The sequence below is a fragment of the Rhincodon typus genome, chromosome 22 (assembly GCF_021869965.1).
Source record: "Rhincodon typus isolate 14 chromosome 22, sRhiTyp1.1, whole genome shotgun sequence".
NCBI classification, from domain to species: domain Eukaryota; kingdom Metazoa; phylum Chordata; class Chondrichthyes; order Orectolobiformes; family Rhincodontidae; genus Rhincodon; species Rhincodon typus.
In genome coordinates, this window is record NC_063353.1 from 28751668 (window position 1) to 28771391 (window position 19724).

The 19724-nt window shown below is 39.6% G+C and overlaps 2 protein-coding genes across 3 annotated transcripts in view; one reads left to right on the forward strand and one right to left on the reverse strand.

The window, feature by feature from the left end:
- The window catches only part of fam185a (family with sequence similarity 185 member A), a 146922-nt gene that overhangs the window by 95545 nt on the left and 31653 nt on the right, over positions 1 to 19724 (forward strand). The window lies entirely within an intron of this gene.
- LOC109927212 (F-box and leucine-rich repeat protein 13) overlaps positions 1 to 19724 on the reverse strand; it is a 91937-nt gene that overhangs the window by 2392 nt on the left and 69821 nt on the right. Inside the window, exons 10-11 of the mRNA XM_020527161.2 lie at positions 9020 to 9154; positions 7063 to 7226 (exon numbers count right to left, since the gene is read on the reverse strand). Of these exons, the coding sequence (XP_020382750.2) occupies positions 7063 to 7226; positions 9020 to 9154 (299 nt within the window). The remainder of the gene's footprint in view (positions 1 to 7062; positions 7227 to 9019; positions 9155 to 19724) is intronic.

Genomic DNA, 19724 nt, shown 5'->3' on the forward strand with positions numbered 1-19724 from the left:
CTTCAGTATTCCCTTTTTCATTGCTAATCTCCACCATCCTGCTGGACAGAGCTTGGAAAGGCTGGCCAATTCACATCCATTCTTCTGTGTTGTCTGTGCCGTTAATACCTTCCTCTGCTCATTTGTGCTGTGAGACTCCTCAGATGTAAGCTCATCTACCTGAAAAATGCACCCACTTGGTGTGCCAGTATTTATGCAGGTGCTTGCAATGTGTGTAGCATAGGATGATATCCTTAGGATTGATAAATCATCTTTACGTCTTCCCGTGTGGACAGAAGCTCATGTTACTCCTCAAATTATAGTAATGCTTCTTAAAAGATGCAATTCACGTAAAGCCATTTGACCAAGCTACTTGATGTAAAGCTGATGTCACCTGAAGGTGCAAGTGGATTGTGGCACATGAGGGCTTGCAAAGTTAAATTAGTCACCTTGGTTCTTCAACCACACCATCATCAATGTTCAGGGGACTAGAAGTGTGTCTGGTTCTCCTCCACCAGGATCAATTCTACAATCTGGTTTTATGCAAGTCCTGCCCTCCTGTTACTAAGTATGTCAAGTTGGAAGGATGACATTGAAAGTGATCAGAAAGATTGTATGCTTCCTTTAGATGTTGTGCAATAAGTTAAAGTGAGAATAGACAGGCATAAAAATAGCGGAATAATTTGCATTTGCAAAAAATGGCTAGTGTGAGTTGAAGTCTGCTGAGAGTAGGTGTGGATTGAGTAGCAATTGAGATGAGAATGTGAAAATATGCATTGGGAGATGAGTATGAGCGGTTTTGCACTATAACATTCCGTTGATGCAGAAAATGAGTAAAGAATGTTCTGACCTTCCAAAGTTAATTGATTTTAAACATTACCAGTGCCATGCTGTGACCCTCCTGCTGCAAGCTTTGTCAACTATCTCTACTTATGGCTTTTTTAGTGATGGCAACAGGTTTTCTGAAGTGAACAGGACATCGTCCAAGCCCACATCCAGCTTGATCTTGCAAGAAAGTGTCTGAGAACTAAGGGATTGCCTTTTCTCTTCAACTATTTTGAACAGATTTCTAACTGTACTTCTCAGTCAATACTTTTTTTATTCTCAGACTATCTTGCAAAGCAGTGCTGAAGCTTTAAATCGTGGATGGGAAATTCCATCAAGGTCACCATAGATGCATGAATTTGACTAGATGCCTGGCTTTCCATGCATGGAACGTGCTGACTTGCATGTTCCATTCCTGAGTCCAAGTTAAAACTGGGACTGTTGCATCTCTCAGAGCTATACAAAAAGGTTGAGATTGCTATTGAGTTGTTATCAGCAATTATGTTAAAACCAGATGAGGAGGGGGAATTGGCTCTTCTTTTTAACTGCCTCTTGGTTGATCCTAATTTTAACTTTTTTTAGCTGCAGCTACAATGTTTTTTAAACAAATGCCCTCAGAATCTTTGAAGTTTTAGATTTTATATTTGAGAACACTTGTTTAATTATTGACTTGTATTGGCAAAGTTTGTAGAGCTTGAATTCATAGTGAATAGTTGTTCCCCACTTACTTTTTAAATAGAGCACTGCATTTATTTTTGAGAGAGACAGAAAGAAGAGAATCTTGCACTTTCCTTGCTGTTGTCATATTTAATTTCTGTCTGCTGTTCAAAGCCACTTGATATATAGCCATTTGTATATTCCTGAGTCTACTCCATTTTCCTTAAAAACTGAATACTCTGCAAGTGACCTTTAATCACTTGATAAATGAATTTATCATGCAAGTTTGAATCAAAAAGAGATGTCAGTTTCTTCACACTGACACATTGGACTGGTTGAGTCTTTAGATAACAAAGTAATCTCAATGCAACTAGTTTAATTTATTCTATGAAAGTGAAAACCACCATTGTCCCAGAGGACCATGGGATGCTGTCATTTGAGAGGGATGACTGATGATGAATTTAACTTTAGGGCCACTATGCCTCAGGTAAGGGGCAAAGTGAGAAAGCAGAGCCATCATGGCAACCTCTGGTACTCTGGACTTGTCTCATTCTGTGGCCAGGTGATCACTGCAGTCATTTTGGATCAATATTTGCCTTTTAAAACCAATTTATTAATCCACGGAAGTTACCAGGTATGCCAACAGGTGATGGAATTTGAATATTCATAGTTCATTTTTACAATGATCGTGACACTTCTTCACCATGAAGAAAGAATGCAAACAATATTTCTCATTTTAACTTATGGTGAGCATTTCATTACCAGGTCACCATAAAAGAACAATACAGAATTTGAGATGACACCATAAATACGTTTTGCATTCAATCTTTGTCCTAACTGAGTTTAAAACCTGCTTGGGGACTAATAGTCAGACTTGTTCACTGAGTACATTCAAAGTCTGAATCCTTCAACTGCACAGTTAAATAATCCATTTACTCAATTTGGTCATTTTTTAAAAAAAATCTCATTTCTAGTGGGTTTGTGGGTGGTAATCTGAGGTTTGCCTCCTTAGGGTGTCCAGATTTACATCAGGCACCCCACTCTCACTTGACTGTACTTCACCTCAATTTGACTGGTTGAGGTCTGAGACTTGGTTCGATATCTTGGATCATCTAGTAGGTAATTATGTGTTTAATCCACTAGTCTACCTTTGGTGGCTGCCACAGTGATACCTGTTACGATGTATGTTCCTTTTTCTCTCTGTTTTGCAAATGGGTCTTTCCCTAACCTCCATTTGCCCTGGAACACTACTGTCATCAGCTGGTTGTTCAGCTTCTGCTATAGTTCCCCGTGGCTCATCACTAAGTGAAGCTTCACCATCTCTTTCACCTTGTCTGTTTTGTGAACTTCACTGGTCCACTTGTAATGTCACCATGAAGGTGTCTGTTAACCAGATTTTTGATTCTGACATGCCCACCCTGCTGGGCCCCTTCTGGCCTATGTTTATGGTTATTGGCCTAAATAACTTCTAACTCCTTTGGGGTCAATCCTGACCTTTTCTGATACTTCTGGTTGGATTCAGCCCTGTGTAAATTGAATGACCCTTCCTCGGGTACCTAAATCTTATGGGTTTTACTACCCCCCTGTAGGTACTGAGACGTCTCTCAGTTCCCCATCCTGTTGCCACTTCCTACTGGTTTAATTCAAATGACACTTCTTTAGTCAGTCCATGAGTTGTGTTGTACCTAGTAGGACTTACAAGATTTTATTTCCTGGCTTTCTTGCCACTTGCTGATGGCTTTTTTCAAACTTCCTGGGCTCTTCTCCTCTGTTTGAGGGATATATATTGCTACCAGGCATATCAGTGGCTAATAAATATTTATCCTTGGCATTGTCCAGCTTGGACAACCTCCACTGTTAGCAGACCTATAACAAGTTCATTCTCTCAATAAACTTTAACCAGTGGTATCTCTTAAAAACAAACAAAAACAACCTAAAAGCTTGTTAAACAGCTCCTATTTGGGCACTGAAACAAAAATGCAAACAAATTGCTAATGGAAACCCATGAGTTCTTTTGTTCAGTATAAACAGTAACCTGAAATGGAGGTTGGACATGCTTCACTTTCAGTTTTTTTTTATCCTCGGTTAATGTATGTATAGGCATCACAGGTCTGAGCTAGCACTATTCATGTATGTGAATGATTTACATTGGTTCCTTTAACTCTATTTGTTGCTGTGTAAATAAGTATACTCTGTCCAGTCCAGACTTTTAGAATTTATATTTGTTGGTTCTTAATATCATGTCATCTTTTGTTATTTCTCTCCTCTCCCTCTCATGCTTAGCTGTCTCCAAATTAAAATGGTGGAACCGTAGTTCTTAAGTAATAATATTCTATCTATAACAGCATATTGCAAAATTAATGCCCAACTTTGCTAAAGATCTCAGCAGAGAAAGAAACTGATGCAGCTTGGTAGCAGGAATCAAATTGATCCTTAGCATCTATTATCATTCTATGTGTCACATGCCAGCAGGACAGAGAACAATGAGCAATTATGGAAAATTTCACTTGCACATCTATTACATACACTGGTGGATGGGGTATGGGAAGAAGCCAAGTTTTGAAGGAGGCAGGATAGAAATATTATTGATACTGTCAACAAATACTTTTTAACATGTCAAGCAACATGCTAAGAAAGATAACATTGGATTTTGTTTTCACTGGTGTCATTTGGATAGTATCTAATCATGTGGGATGTTGATATAATGGAGATATTCAAATAGTATAGGCATCACCTTTTGCCCAGTTGCATAGAATATTTTAGGTTGGCTAAGAATGGGAAAGTGTATAAAACATAAGCAGTTAGATTTTTGGAAAATTGCCATCTTCTAAGGCAAATTATGAATTCAAGTGATGGATATGAATTCTCTGAAGTCCTTCAAAAATGACTGAGTAGTTTCCTGATTTCTAATTATAGATGAAAATATGAAAGCTGGAATTAGAAGGACTTATGGATTCTCGTGGTGTCCTGGATTGCTTGGTTGCGATAGGTTGAAGCGAAATTACTCAATTTTGATTGCTTTAGATTTTTATATCTCTGTAAGGTGAATGATACTGAGGTAATCACCAGATGAAGAGCAAAATAGTGTACATGCATATACCAAGCCTAGAAGAGGTAGATTTGGACAGAATAGATTTTTCCCATCTTCTTTATTCCCATCTATTTGTATATATGCTGGTCAAAATGTTTGTATGTAAAACTATTCAAATCAGAATTGGGGATCTACAAACTGTCTCCCACAATAGCAGCATACTTTGGCAAGACACGGTTCCCTGCAGCATTAGAGGCTCAGGCATGGCTCATGAAAGTCCTGCCTATATAATTTGGAACTGATTTACAAGTGTAGAGGAAAATACCCTTTAAGCTAATGACTTTATAGATTAAGTGGCAACTCTCTTGAGAATGCCAGTTTACCAATTTTTATCTTGTCTCTGCAGCCCTTCATGATTGAATGGATAGAATGCTATATTGCAGAATCCTCTATTTTCTAGGTGGTAGTAAAACTGATGTTGTCAAGTTCTCTTCACACCAAGGGGAGGTGGTGGCATAGTGGTAATGTCACTAGACCGGTGATCTAGAGGCCTTGGCTAATGCTCTGGCAATAAATCGGGGTTATAAAGATAATCTGAGTAATGGCGACCATGAAACTATCAATTGTTGTAAACCCCTATTTGATTGATTAGCATCATTTAGGGAAGGAAATCTGCTGTCCTTGCCTGGTCCACCCTACATGTGACTCCAAATTACAACAGTGTGGTTATTAAATGCCCTTTGTCATGGCCTGTCAAATAATTCAATTCAAACACCGGTAGAAAAGGGCAGAAGTAGTGACCTTGCCAGCAGTGGCGACATCCATGAAAGAATGAAGGAAGGCCTGAGTTTCTAACTTAGAACATAAAACCATAAGACATAGGAACGGGAGTAAGTCAATCAGCCCTTGAGTCCACTTCACCATTCTGTCAGATCATGGCTGATCAGATAAACTTCAGCTCCGGTTTCCTGCCTTATCATCGTAGCCCTTGATTCCTTTAATTATTAGAAATCTGTCTATCTCAACCTTAGCTATACTGACTGACCCAACCTCAACAGCCCTATGCAGTAAAGAAGTTCACAAATTTGCCACCCTCTGAAAGGAAAATTTCTCCTCGTCTCTGTCTTAAATAGGTGACCCTTTATTCTAGAGATTATATGCACCGGTCCAAGAATTTCCTGTAAGGGAAACAATCTGACTGTATCTACCCTGTCAAGCCTCCTAAGAAGTTTATATTTTTCAATTAGGTCTCCTGTCATTCTTCTAAGCTCCAATGGGTAAAAGCCCAACCTACTCAATCTCTCCTCATAAAATCTTTCTATACCTGGGATCAATCTAGTGAACCTTCTCTGCACTGCCTCTAATGCTGATATATCTTCGATAAAACTGTTCACAGTATTGCAGGTATGAACCTACATTTATACTGGTGAACGTATTCAGGAGGTTTAAAGTTAGGCCAAGTTTACTTACCAGTCTGAATTGCTGCATTTCTATAGCCATTTCAACCCTCTAGGGGCTTAGTTTAAACTCTAAAAATATGGCTTGATAATGTCATTGACACTGTAATGCGATTTTACTATTGTACAGCCCCCACCCCGATTCAATGCAAGTCCAACAGCCAAACCATGGAGGCGGTGCTGACTGCCTATAAAGAATAAAGGTTAGTATTACAGAACTACTTTTGTGAAAACTCCTTGTGGATCAGAAGCGCTACCCCAGGCTCCACTTGAATCTGGGTGAATCTCTCAAAATCCTTTGCCTAGCAGTGATATTATATTGAGTCCTGAATGTCTTCAGGCTGTAGATCTAATTTCTCATTCAGAGTCAACTACAACTTGTTGTGGCAGGAAATACTACTGTCATTTTTGAGTCAGACCTGAGAATTAAAATGGCACACAAATAATGCTGCAGTTCTCATTGGGGTTTCTCTTTTATCTGCATCCCAACTCATTTCCATGTTTTTGTTTGACTCGTCAAAACATTGTTCCAAGTAATTGTATATAACATTAAATTTTCAGAGTACTGTGGTGATCAAGAATAAGACAGATACTGTGCTCCTATTTCTCTCCTCTCCATTGGACTTCAGTGTTGCACTTGCCATTTTATTCAGCAAAAGTATCTCTTGTCTGCTAGGTAAGCTATCAACATGCTCAGAAAACTTTTTTTTTTAAAATGAGGCACCAGACAAATATCAGAATCTTCCATGTAGTCTACGGTTAGTACCAATTGTTACTAATTCACTAAATTGCAGCAAATCTAGTTTTCACACCACAACTCTAATACAAAACATTTTGCCTTACTACCTCTCACCTGCTTTCAAAATCCTCAAAAAAAAACTATTTCTTTGCTGTCCCATTTTATATCCATTTTACATCTTGTCCTTGGTGTATTTTCTTCAGTATTCTGAAATGTTTATTTTACGTTAGTACTTACTGAAGGCTGTTTTTCATTTTGGTAAATTAGTCAAACATCTTTCTCTTCTTTGTCTTGATATTTATATTTTCTCCATTTATGTAATGCAGGTGATCTCCTCATGCCTATACTCAATAATACTAATTAGTTTTACTTACTGTGTGATGTTTGTGCAGTAAAGCATCTTCAGAACCCGTAGCTTTTTGCAGCCTTTCTTAAGGAAGTTGAATATTGAGTCAGTGAGATTGACACAACCTGAGATATCCAAGAAGTAGATATAATGGCACACCCCAGCCAAGTATTGGATACTTAAGTCAGTAATCTGTTACATCAATAAAAAGAAAACAAAAAATAAAAATCTGATTTTGCAAACAGTGCATTTTATTATGGCAATCACTATAATTTTCTACAGCTAACATTTCAATGTAGTACTAAAGGAAAGCTGCACTGTTGGAGGTGCTGACCAGCTAATGAAAAGTTAAACCAAAGCTTCCGTACTCACATTTAAAAGCAAAAGATCCTAGGGCACTAGGCAAAGAAAAGCAAGGAGTTCTGATGACATAGCCAATATCAAGGAAACAGAATATTTGATCAACCATCCCTACCGTGTGTGAAAATTGGCTGCTATTTTCCCTGCACGATGAGTGTGACTATGTTTCTGTAGTTTGTGGAGGTACTAAATGTAAGTTTTTTTTATAGTTGAACTCTGACCATCAGACAGAACAAAAGGACCAGGCAGGTAGTGAGAAAATTCCCTAACTGCATCTCACTTGCAAACTGCTTTTCCCTCTTCGAAATGGAGTGATGACTCTTCTGTGAAGGCTAGCCAAACTGAATCCTGAAGAAGGATCAGTGGACCTGAAACATTAACTCTGTAAACAGCTTGATCTAATGACATAGGAAGACTATTAACATGAGGTCCTACAAACAGACTTTAGGGAGTGAGGTAATAAATTTAAAAGCAGAACTTCAAAGATAGTATTATCCAGATTACTCTCAATGCCAGGCAATAGCGACTATAGGAATAGAAGGAATAGAGCAGATGAATACGTGGCTGGAGAGATGGTGCAAGAGGGGAGGGCTATGGAATCCTGAGGCATTAGGATCATTTCTTTGGGAGGTGGGAGTTGTACAAGTTGGATGGGTTACATCCGAATACAAATGAGACTAACATCTTTTTGGGGACGTTTGCTAATGCTGTTGGGATGGTTTTAAACCAGATTGGCAGGGGAATGAGATTCTGACAAGCAACTGTTTCCTCACAAGGGAATATTAGATCCGTGAACACCACAAATGGCCTGTGAAGAAGGCTTTACTTGTGACTGCGTGAAATGATTTCCTTAAAAACACAAGATATTGTGAGATCCAGTTGGAATTTTCCATGATGGACAAAAAGCCCAACCTTCAAAAGGATTTCTTGCTGGACTACCCACCAGTCAATGTCTGGATTGAAAATCAGATTTACCAATCATGGGCCCTTAGAGTACGAGGCTGGGAAAGTAATATTAGGGGTCATGACTTGACAGAATAGTTGAATAAATACTTTGCATAAGTCTTTACCGTGTTTATAGAAAAGTACATTTTAAAGACCATGGGACCCAAGGAAGTCTGACTGAAAGTATACTGTTCTGCTACAGACTGAATCTAAAACTTGAGATTTTATTAATACTTTTGGCTTGTTTTTGTAGAAAAAGCAAAAGCAATACCCTCCATTTTTGCTTTTATTTTTGAGTTATCGTAAATTAAACATAAGGGGGTAGCCAGGTTATACCTGAAGAAAGACCACCTGAATTGTGATTGATATCATAGTTTTGTTTTAAACTGGCATCACTCATGTCAGGATTGATTAATTAGTTTGGTCCTAAAAATAACTTAAGTATTGCACTTAAGTAAGATGTTGGCCTTCTGCTCCAGATCAAGATCAGCCACCTTGTCGGAAGTCTGAAGACTAAATCTTTTGGATTGTCCGTTTGGGTACAGAAGGGTATTGAATCAGGCAAACCATGTAGTCCTCCTGTATAACTCTTGCAGGACTACTAAGGGGCAAAAACAAGGAAAAAGGGAAGGATACCTTAATAAAATAAATTTCCATTATTTTAAGGTTTCTGATATTACCTTTCGGCATCCAGCGATGTTCAGTGAAATGAGCCTTCTGCAACAGAAAGCCAACGTCTTTGTGCTCAAATCAGAGACTTGGAGGCAATGGGAGATATCCAAATATTCCAGATCGTACATGTTATGATAGAATTTCTTAAACACAAAATGCCACAATAAAAATATTAATAATCTAAATATTCCAGATTATAAATCTTATGATAAAATTCCTTAAATACAAAATATCATAATGAAACTGGATAGTTTCCTGGAAAAATAGATTGTGGATCCAGTCAAGGATCAGATTATTTTGGATCTGGTGATGCCTAATGAGGCAGGTTTAATAAATTACATCAGAGTAAAAGATCCTGTAGGAGACAGTGATGATAACATGGAAGAATTTGGCATTCAGTTTGAGAAGGAGGAACCTGGGTCAGAAACAACTGTACTAAGCTTAACAAATGGCAGTTATAAAGGAATGAGGGCAGAGCTGGCTGGTGTGAAGTGGGAAAGGAGTTTAGCAGCAAGGACAGTTGAGGAACAATGGCAGGTGTTTAAGAAAATAAGTCATGGCTCACAGCAAAAACAAATCCCAGTAAGAAAGAAGTATTCTAGGAAGGGGACAAGCCAACCTTGGTTAACAGGGAAGTTTAGGATAGTATTAAATTGAAAGAAAAATAATTTTTCATACAATTTAGCAAAGATTAATAGTAAACCAGAAGATTGGGATGGTTTTAAAAATCAAGAAAATATGATCAAAAGAAAAGAGGAAGAAGATGAATGTTGAGGTTGTAAGTTGTAATCAAGATGGGTGGCTAGAGCTTCTTTAAGTATATGAAAAGGAAGATAGAGACAAAAGCCAACATGAGCCCTTACAGTACGAGGCTGAGGAAGTAATATTGGGGATCATGACTTGGCAGAGGAGTTGAATAAATACTTTGCTTAAGTCTTTACTGTGAAAGACACTAATAGCATTCCAAAATTCCTAAATAGTCAAGAGCAAAAAGACAGGAGAAATATATATCACTAGAATAATGTGCTAGGGAAGTCAATGGAGCTAAAGACCAATAAGTCACCTAGATCTGATGGGATCCATCCCAGGATATTAAGGGAAGTAACTATAGAGATAGTTGATGCACTGGTAGTAAATTTCCAAAAATCCTAGATTCTGGAAAACGTCCCTGAAGACTAGCAAACTGCTAATTTAACACATTTAGAGTCATAGAATGATAGAGATATACAGCACAGAAGCAGACCGTTCGGTCCAACTCGTCCATGCCAACCAGATGTCCTAAATTAATCTAGTCCCATTTGCCAGCATTTGGCCCACATCCCTCTGAACCCTTCTTATCCATATACCGATCCAGATGCGTTTTAAATGTTATAATTTTACCATCCTCCACCACTTCCTCTGGCAAGTCATCCCTTACATGCACCACCCTCTGTGTGAAAAGGTTGCCCCTTAAGTCCCTTTTTAATCTTTCCCCTCTCACCTTAAACTATGCTCTCTAGTTTTGGACTCTCCTACTCTGGGAAAAAGACTTTGACTATTCACCCTATCCATACCCCTCAAGATTTTATAAACCTCTATAAAGTCAACTCAGCCTCCAACACTCCAGGGAAAATAACCTCAGCCTATTCAGCCTCTCCCTATAGTTCAAACCCTCCAACCCTGGCAACATCCTTGTAAATCTTTTCTGAACCCTTTCAAGTTTAACAACATATTTCTTAGAGCAAGGAGACCAGAATTTAATGCAGTATTCCAAAAGTGGCCTAACCAATGTCCTGTACAGCTGCAACATGACCTCCCAACTCCTGTACCGAATGCACTGACCAATAAAGGCAGGCATATCAAATACCTTCTTCACTACTCTGTCTACCCGCAATTCTGCTTTCAAGGAACTATGAACCTGCACTTCAAGGTCTCATTGTTCAGCAACACTCCCCAGGACTTATCAATAAGTATATAAGTCTTGCCCTGATTTGCTCTACCAAAATGTAGCACCTGACATTTATCTAGATTAAACGCCACCTGCCATTCCTCAGCCAATCAGCCCATCTGATCTGAGGCAAGCTTCTTCACTGTCCCCTACACTGCCAATTTTGGTGATATCTGCACATTTACTAACCATATCTCCTATATTCACATCTAAATCATTTATATAAATGACAAAAAGCAGTGGACCCAGCACTGATTCCTGTGCCACAGGCCTCCAGTCTGAAAAGCAACCCTCCACCACCAACCTCCATCTATTTATTTAAAGAGGGGACAAAATAAACAGGTAACTATAGACCAGTTAACATCTGTTATTAGGAAAATGTTAGATTGTATTATCTACCTACAGCACGTGAACTGCAGCAGTTCAAGAAGTCACCTCACTTCTTGAAGTCTTCTCAAGGGCAACTAGGAACAGACATTAAGTGCTGGCCCAGCCTGCGATACCCAGACCCCACAAGTGAATAAATAAAAAGGATGTAATAGCTGAGCATTTGGAAGTACATAATATGATCAAGCTGAATAAGCATGGCTTCATGAAGGGGAAAACATGTCTGTCAAATTTAATAGTATTCTTTGAAGAGGGAACATACAGGATAGATAAAGGTGAAGCAGTGGATGAAATATATTTGGATTTTCAGAAGGCATTTGATAAGATACCACATGTTAGACTGCTTAAGAAGGTAAGAGCCCATGGTGTTAGAGGTAGTGTATTAGCATAGATAGAGGACTGGCTAACTAATAGAAGATAGACATTTGGGATAAGGTGGGTATAATGATTGGAACCAGGTCCATGAGATCCTTGATTGGGGTTGTTAACCTGGGCCAATCAGGGCATCCTGGCTGACAGATATAAACAGGAGATTCAGAAAGTCTTCTTATTCTAGGGACTGGCTTTAACCAGGCTAGTTAGAGCCCATATGCTGTGCACATGTAAATACTTGGTGACGGGATACCGTCTCTATGCAGTTATTTTGGCAGGTATTTTCAGGATGGAAACCTGTAATTAGTGGTATGTAATAGAGGGATCAGTGGTGGGACCACAATTGTTTACAACATATAATAATGACTAGGCTGAGGAAAGTGAATATATTATTACCACATCTGCGAATGTCACATAGATAAGTTGGAAAACAAATGGGAGGATGACACAAAAGAGAGTCTGCAGAGGAATGTAGACAGGTTAAGGAAATGGGAAAAGTCTTGGCAAATGGAATATAATGTAGGGAAATGTGAGGTTATACACTTTGTCAGGAAGAATAGAAAACTACAGAACAGAGGGATTTGGGAGTCCTCATACAGGAATTACAAACAGCTACCTCCAAGTTCAGTAGCCTTTATTTCAAAAGAAATGGAGTGTAAAACTGTACAAGACAATAGTCAGACCACTGCTGGAATACAATGAACTGATTTGAGACCCTTTTCCAATGAAAGATATACTGTATTGGTGGCAGTTCAAAGATTCACTAGGTTTGATATTGGGTAGGGAAACACTATCTTATAAGAAGAGGTTGAGTGATAGTTTAGAAGAAGGGGAGGTGACCTTATTGAAACATATAAGATACTTAGATTACTTGACGGGGTAAAAGCAGACAAGTTATTTCCCCTTGTGGGAGAATCTAGGACCTGACAACATAATTCCAGAATAAGGGGTCACATATTTAAAACAGAGATTAGGTGAAATTTCTTCCCTCAAAGGGCAGTGAATCTGTGAGATTGTTTACTGCAGAAGGCTATCAAGACTGGGTCGTCAAATATATTCAAGGCTGAGATAGACATTTTTAATCATTAAAGGAACCAAGCATTATAAGGAAAAGGCAGAAAAGCGGAATTGAGAGTTATCAGATCAGCCATTATCTCATTGAACAGTGGAGCAGACATGATGGGATGAATTATCTATTTCTGCTCTATGTCTTATGATTAAAAACAAATATATACATCAATATTAAAAATAAATTGTACATATTGTGTTTGTTTTTGATTTTAAAATTATTTCCCCAATCTATCAAAACTACACCAAATACCAGACATTTCCTACAAGACAAAACTGTTTGTTGCTCAGTCCCTACTCAATTGTTCATTTTTCTAACATAAGCAGATTTATTGTGAAATCAAAGTATTTACAGAGTAGTTTTCAGACTAGATCAGTAATACTGCAATTGATGTGAGCTGCTTAGGATTTTGTTAATTTTTCTTTATTTGTTCATGGGATGTGGTATCGCTGGCTAGGCTAGCATTTAATGACCATTCCTCATTACACTGCAGAAGGTGGTGGTGAGTCATAGAGTCATACAGCATGGAAACAGACCTTTCAGTCCAACTAGTCCATGCCGAACATAATCTCACACTAAACTAGTCCCACCTGCCTGCTCCTGGCCCATATCCCTCCAAATCTTTCCTATTCATGTACTTATCCAATGTCTTTTGAACACTGTAATTGTATCTCCTCTTTGCCTTCCTGATTTCCTTCTTAAGAATGCCCCTACACTCTTTATACTGATTAAGAGATTCAACCAAACCAAGTTGTCTATATCTAAAATAAGTTTCTCTTTTGTTCTTGACTAGGAAGTCAATATCTTTATTCATCCATTGTTCCTTAATCTTAACAGGCTTACCCTTCACGCTAACAGTAACATAATGCTTCTGAACTCTTGTCATCACGCTCTTGAAAGCCTCCCACTTGTCAGATGTCCCTTTACCTGTGAACAGTCTACTCCAATCAACTTTTGAAAGTTCTAGTCTCATACATTAAAATTTGCCGTACTCTAATTAAAAACTTCAAATTTTTTGAAAGGCTTATCCTATTCCATGACCATTTTGAAACCAATAGAATTATGATTGAGCTGCCTTCCTGATCTACTGCAATTCTTGAGGAGTAGGGGCTCTCAGGGCTGTTTGGAAGGGAGTTCCAGTATTTTGCCCTAGCAACTATAAAGGAACAATAATACAGTTCCAAGTCAGGGTGGTGTGTGCCTTGGATGGAAACTTGCAATTGGTGATATTGCCATGCATCTGCTGGCCTTGTCCTTTGAGATAGTAGAGGTCATGAGTTTCAAAGGTGCTCTCAAGGCAATCTTGGTGATTTGGTGCCGTGCATCTTGCAGGTGATGTATACTGCTGCCACTGTGTATCAGTGATGAAGGGAGAGGATGGTGTCGGTGCCTTGAGTCTTGTTGGAGCTACAGTCATTGAGGCGAGTGAACAGTACTCCACCACATTCCTGACTTTTGCCTTGCAGATGGTGAACAGGCACTGGTGAGTCAGAATGTGAGCTATCCTCTGCAGGATTCCTTGCCTCTGATCTTTTCTTGCAGCCACAGTATTTATGTGGCTTGTCCAGTTCGGTTTCTGGTAATGGTAACTCTCAGGATGTTGATAGTGGGATATTCAATAATGGTGATCCCATTGAACATAAAGGAGTGAAGGTTATTTATTGTTAGAGATCGTCATTGCCTGGCTGGCACTTGTGTGGTGCAAATACTACCTGCCACTTAATGTTGTCCAAGTCTCATTGCATGTGGGCACAGACAACTTTAATAGCTGAGAAATCACAAATGGTGTTGAGCATTGTACAATCATCAGCGAAAATCACCATTTATGATTTTATGATCGAAGAAAGGTCTTTGATGTTACAGCTGAAGATGGCTTGACCTATGACACCATCCTTAGGAACTCATGCGGTGATATCCTAGAGCTGAGGTGACAAACTTCAAACAAAAATCATATTGTTTCGTGCTACTATGACTCCAACCAGCAGACAGTTTCTGCTCAATTCTAATTGACTCCAATTTGTTGGGAGTCCTTGATATCATACTCAGTCGAATATTGCCTTGATGTCATGGGTAGTCACCATTGCCTCCGCTTTGCAGTTCAATTCCTTTTGTTCATACTTGGACCAAGGTTATAATGATCAGGAGCTGATTGGTCCTAGTGGAATTGAAATTAAGCTTCAATGAGTTGATTATTTCTTTGAAAGTAGAGCCTGATAGCAATGTTGATGACCTTGCTTTGCTGATGATCAAGAGTAGACTGACAGGATACTTATTGATCAGATTGGATTTCATGTTTTTAGTGAACAAGAGACATCTGGGGTATCTTCCATATTGTCAGGTAACTGCCAGTATTGAAACTGTATTGGAACAGCTAGGGGCATGGCTTGTTGAGGATTACGAATCTTTAGTTTTATTGCTAGAATGTTATCAAGGCCTAACGACTTATCCAGGGCCTATAACCTTATCAAATGTCTTCAGCCATTTCTTGACATAACTGGGGTGAATCAAATTGGTTGAAGACTGACACCTGTTGTTCTTAGACCCTCAGGTGGAAATAGGGATGAATCATCCACTCAGCATTTCTAGCTGAAGATAGAAGCAAATACTTGAGTCTTGTCTTTTACATTGGTTTGTTGGGCTCCCCCTCCATTGAGGATGGGGATATTTATGGAGTCCCCACCTCGTATTAGTCTTAATAAATTAAGAATATAAAACAATGAAAGGGACATTCTATTTCACAGGCCACAATGCATTCTACACAGCATGGGCTCCAGCCCACCCAAAGTATTTAATCTCCTAATATCTTCACTGTTTATGTTTAGTCTGCTATACTGCATATGTTGGGGTAGAAATTTGCATTGGGAGATGGCATTAAATGGGCAAATTCAGATTGGCCACCTGTTGTACACTCCCCTAACGTCCCATGTTCTAAGATCTGATCTTCCCCTAACTCTCTGCAATGGTTCAATGAATGTTTGAAGATAAAATACCCAAAATGGCACATAGTATTCTAAAGATTGTGAAAAGAAATTGTAAAAATTCAAGGAATTTAGTTAAATCCACTTAATTAAAAAAATCTGACTGCACATGGTCCATATCCCTGTATCCCGTGACTGTCTAAATACCTCAAACTTTGCTAACGTTATTGCTTCTATCACATCCCCGGTAGCATGTTCTAGGCACTACCAACCTCTGTGTAAAAAAACTTGCCTCATGCATCTCTGTTAAACTTCTCCCCCCGCCCACCCACCCCTCCACCACTACACCTTAAACCTATGCCCCCTAATATTTGACATTTCTACCCGAGGGAAAATACTCCAACTATCCACCCTATCTATGCCTCATAATTTTGTATACTTCTATTGGGTCTCCCCTCAGCCTCCAATGCTCCAGTGAAAACAGTCCAACTTTGTCCAACCTCTCCTTATAGCTTCTACACTCCAATCCAGGCAAAATCCTGGTAAACCTCTTTTGCACCCTGTTCAAAAACTCCACATCTTTCCCATTATATGTGACCAGAACTGCACACAGTACTCCAAAAGTGGCCTGACTGAAGTTTTATACAGTTGGAATATGACTTTTCAACTTTTATACTCAATGCCCTGACCGATGATGGCAAACGTGCTGTACATTTTCTTTATCACCGTATTCATTTGTGTTGTCACTTGCAGGGAGCTATGGGCATGCATCCAAAATCCCTATGTAAATCAATGCTCCTAGGGTCCTGCCTTTTATTGTATACTTTGCTCTTACATTTGACCTCCCAAAATGCATCACCTCAAACTTCCCTGGACTAACCTCCATGTACTATTTTTCCACCCATCTTTCCAACTGAACCATATCCTGCTGTATCCTTTGATAACCTCTCACTATCAACAACTCCACCAATTTTCATGTCATGCGTAAATTTACTAATCAGACCATCTACATTTTAATTCAAACTGGTCACAGGCCTCCACAAATACCTTCTGGCTTCTATCACCAAGCCAATTTTGTATCCAACTTACCAACTCACTGTGGATCCCATGTGACATTATATTCTGGTCCAGCCTACTATGAGGGACCTTGTCAAATGATTTAGTAAAGTGCACATAGACAATACCCACTGCCCCACTCTCACGAGTCAACACTTACTCAAAAAATGAAATTAAATTTGTGAGTGAAGATTTCCCCCACACAAAACTATGCTGACTATCCCTAATAAGTCCCTTCTTTTCCAAATGCCAAGTAAATCCTGTCACTAAGAATCTTCTCCAATAACTTCCCTACGACTGATGTAAGGCTCACCGGCTTATAATTTCCTGAATCATTCCTGTTGCCCTTCTTAAACAAAGGAACAATGTTGACTATTCTCCAGTTTTCTGGGACATTTCCTATGGTTAAATAGGATATAAAGATCTCTGTAAAGACCCCAGAAATCTCCTCCCTTGCCTCCCTCAGTATCCTGGGATAGATCCCATCAAGCCCAGGGGACTTATCTACCTTTGTTTTTAAGACACCCAACACCCCATTTTAATATCAGCATATCCAAGAATATCAGCACACCACTCCATAATCTTAGCATCATCCATGTCCTTCTCCTTGCTGAAAACCCATGTGGAATACTCATAAGGACCTCATCCACTTCTTGTGAATTCCACGCATAAATGTTCTCCTTTGTTCTTAAGTGGACCTACTGTTTCCCTATCTACCCTCTTGCTCCTAATAGACATATAAACAGGAACAGTTTCCGCACTGGCTAAGATTACCATGATAGACTCCTCTCCTCTACCTCTTCTTTTGCCTGAGGCGTGGTGACACTCAGGTTAAATTACTACCACTCATCTCTCTCTCTGTACTAAAAGATGACCTTATGGTCCTCTGGGACTATGGTGACTTTACCTTTTATATAGTGGACAGGCTTTGGGGAGTTACTTGCTGCAGAATTCTCAGCCTGTGACCTGCTCCGACAGCCACGGTACTTATACTGCTGGTCCGGTTCAGTTTCTGGTCAGTGGTAACCCACAAAAAGTTAATAGTAGGGGATTCAGTGATGGTAATGCCATTGAATGTCATTGTGCAGTCATCAGTGATCAGCCCACTTAATAATTTTATGTTGGAGGAAAGGCCATTGTGAAACCACAGGAGATGGTTTGGGCCTAGGAATAGATGGTTTGGGCTTCAGCAGTGATATCCTGGAGCTGAGATGGCTGACCTCAAACAAGCTTTGTGTCAGGCATGACTTATTCAGTAGACAGGAATCAGGGTAAAGCATCACCATCTGGTGCTTCATCCATGACTTTGCTAAGCTACTGCACTATGGATTTGATATCTAGCTGTGACATGACAGGCAAGTTTTTTTTTAAATGGTTTCCAGAGCTTTCTTATTGACAGTGTTCTCTGGTGATGGCCTCCAATTCTGATTGAATTGTTGCTTTTTGATTCTTTTTTCATACACTCCCTTAACATTCCCCATTTTGAAGAACATCTAGATATTATTTTAAAATTGTAAACCCTAGCACAATACCTAGCAATTTTCTTGGGCTTTACTTCAAGTGGATTTCAGTGCATTCATATTATTATTTCTTGGGTTTCTCTTGTAACAAGAAAGCAGACCAGTTTTTCAATGACAGCGTTCATCTCAGAGATGTTAGCCTTTTGCTTCTTGTATGTTGAGACTGCAGTATTGTAGATGGTGTCTCCAAGTATGTTTCATTTCATAACTATACTTTGTGAGAATGCTGGAGCTTGTTTACTCAATCAAGTTGCAGAACTCTTGGTCTTTATCTGGTTGGACGTTGTAACTGAAATAGATTTGAGGCATTTCTCCTTTGAATGAGAAGTCTTCAAGGGTTCATTCTAGCCTGAAGTACTCTAGTGAGCTTCATCGGAGGCTCCACTGATGATGTCACCTAGCATGGTGATGAAATCTGAACGAGAACAAGCCAGCTCGGCAAGCAAGTCAACAACCTCATCCACAACCCGAGCTACAGATCTTTGCCAAAGTTTTGAATACCTACGGGTGTAACATGCTAAAAATTGCCCAACAATGGGAAATCTTCACCAACTGACTCAGCTCTACCTGCGAACAACTTCACTTTCTCCACAATGCCTCAGGAACCAGGTACTGCCCTGCAGCACGAAGTACAAACCTCCACTCAACAGCACACAGGCATACAAAATAGCTGAACAGAACGGACACAGAATGCTACGAGCAATGATTAATGATGCCCATAACCAACTCCACAGGTACGAACGGGAAATTTCGCGCCAAAAATCACAGTATCTAAACACTATGGACCAGAAGTGGACTACAACCCTAGAACGGGCCATCACCATCAATCAACACAAAATCAAAACTAAGAAGAGACACAAGCTACAGGAGAAACTCACCAAACTGATCCACCACAAAGACAAGGCCAACAACAAACTGGACATGTGGATAAGAAACCTACCCGGCAGACTACTCACTGGCTTCATCGGAGGCTCCACTGATGATGTCACCTAGCATGGTGACGAAACATCTGTCATTGAGAGTTGCAAGATCCTTGCAACAAATCCTATACCTTGCTCATCTGTTTTCTCTGAACTTTACCGTGCTAGATGAACGTCCAATGCTTTTCTTTCGGTGATCCATTCCTGGTGAGCCTGTGACAGTGTTCAGCCTATCATGCTCCACGTTGATCAGTCTGTCTTTCGCACATTGTTGACCAAGTGCATTTCATTTATCACAACTGGGCACATAGTTTTGTCGCGACATCCCCATCCCCCCAACCCACAGCTTGCCAGTCAAAGGCATCTTTTGTTTTATTTTGAGATAGTGGGAACTAGTAGGAACTGCCGATGCTGGAGAATCTGAGATAACAAGGTGTAGAGTTGGATGAACACAGCAGGTCAGGCAGCATCAGAGGAGCAGGAAAGCTGACGTTTCGGGTCTGGACCCTTCTTTAGAAATGGGGGAGGGGAAGGGGACTCTGAA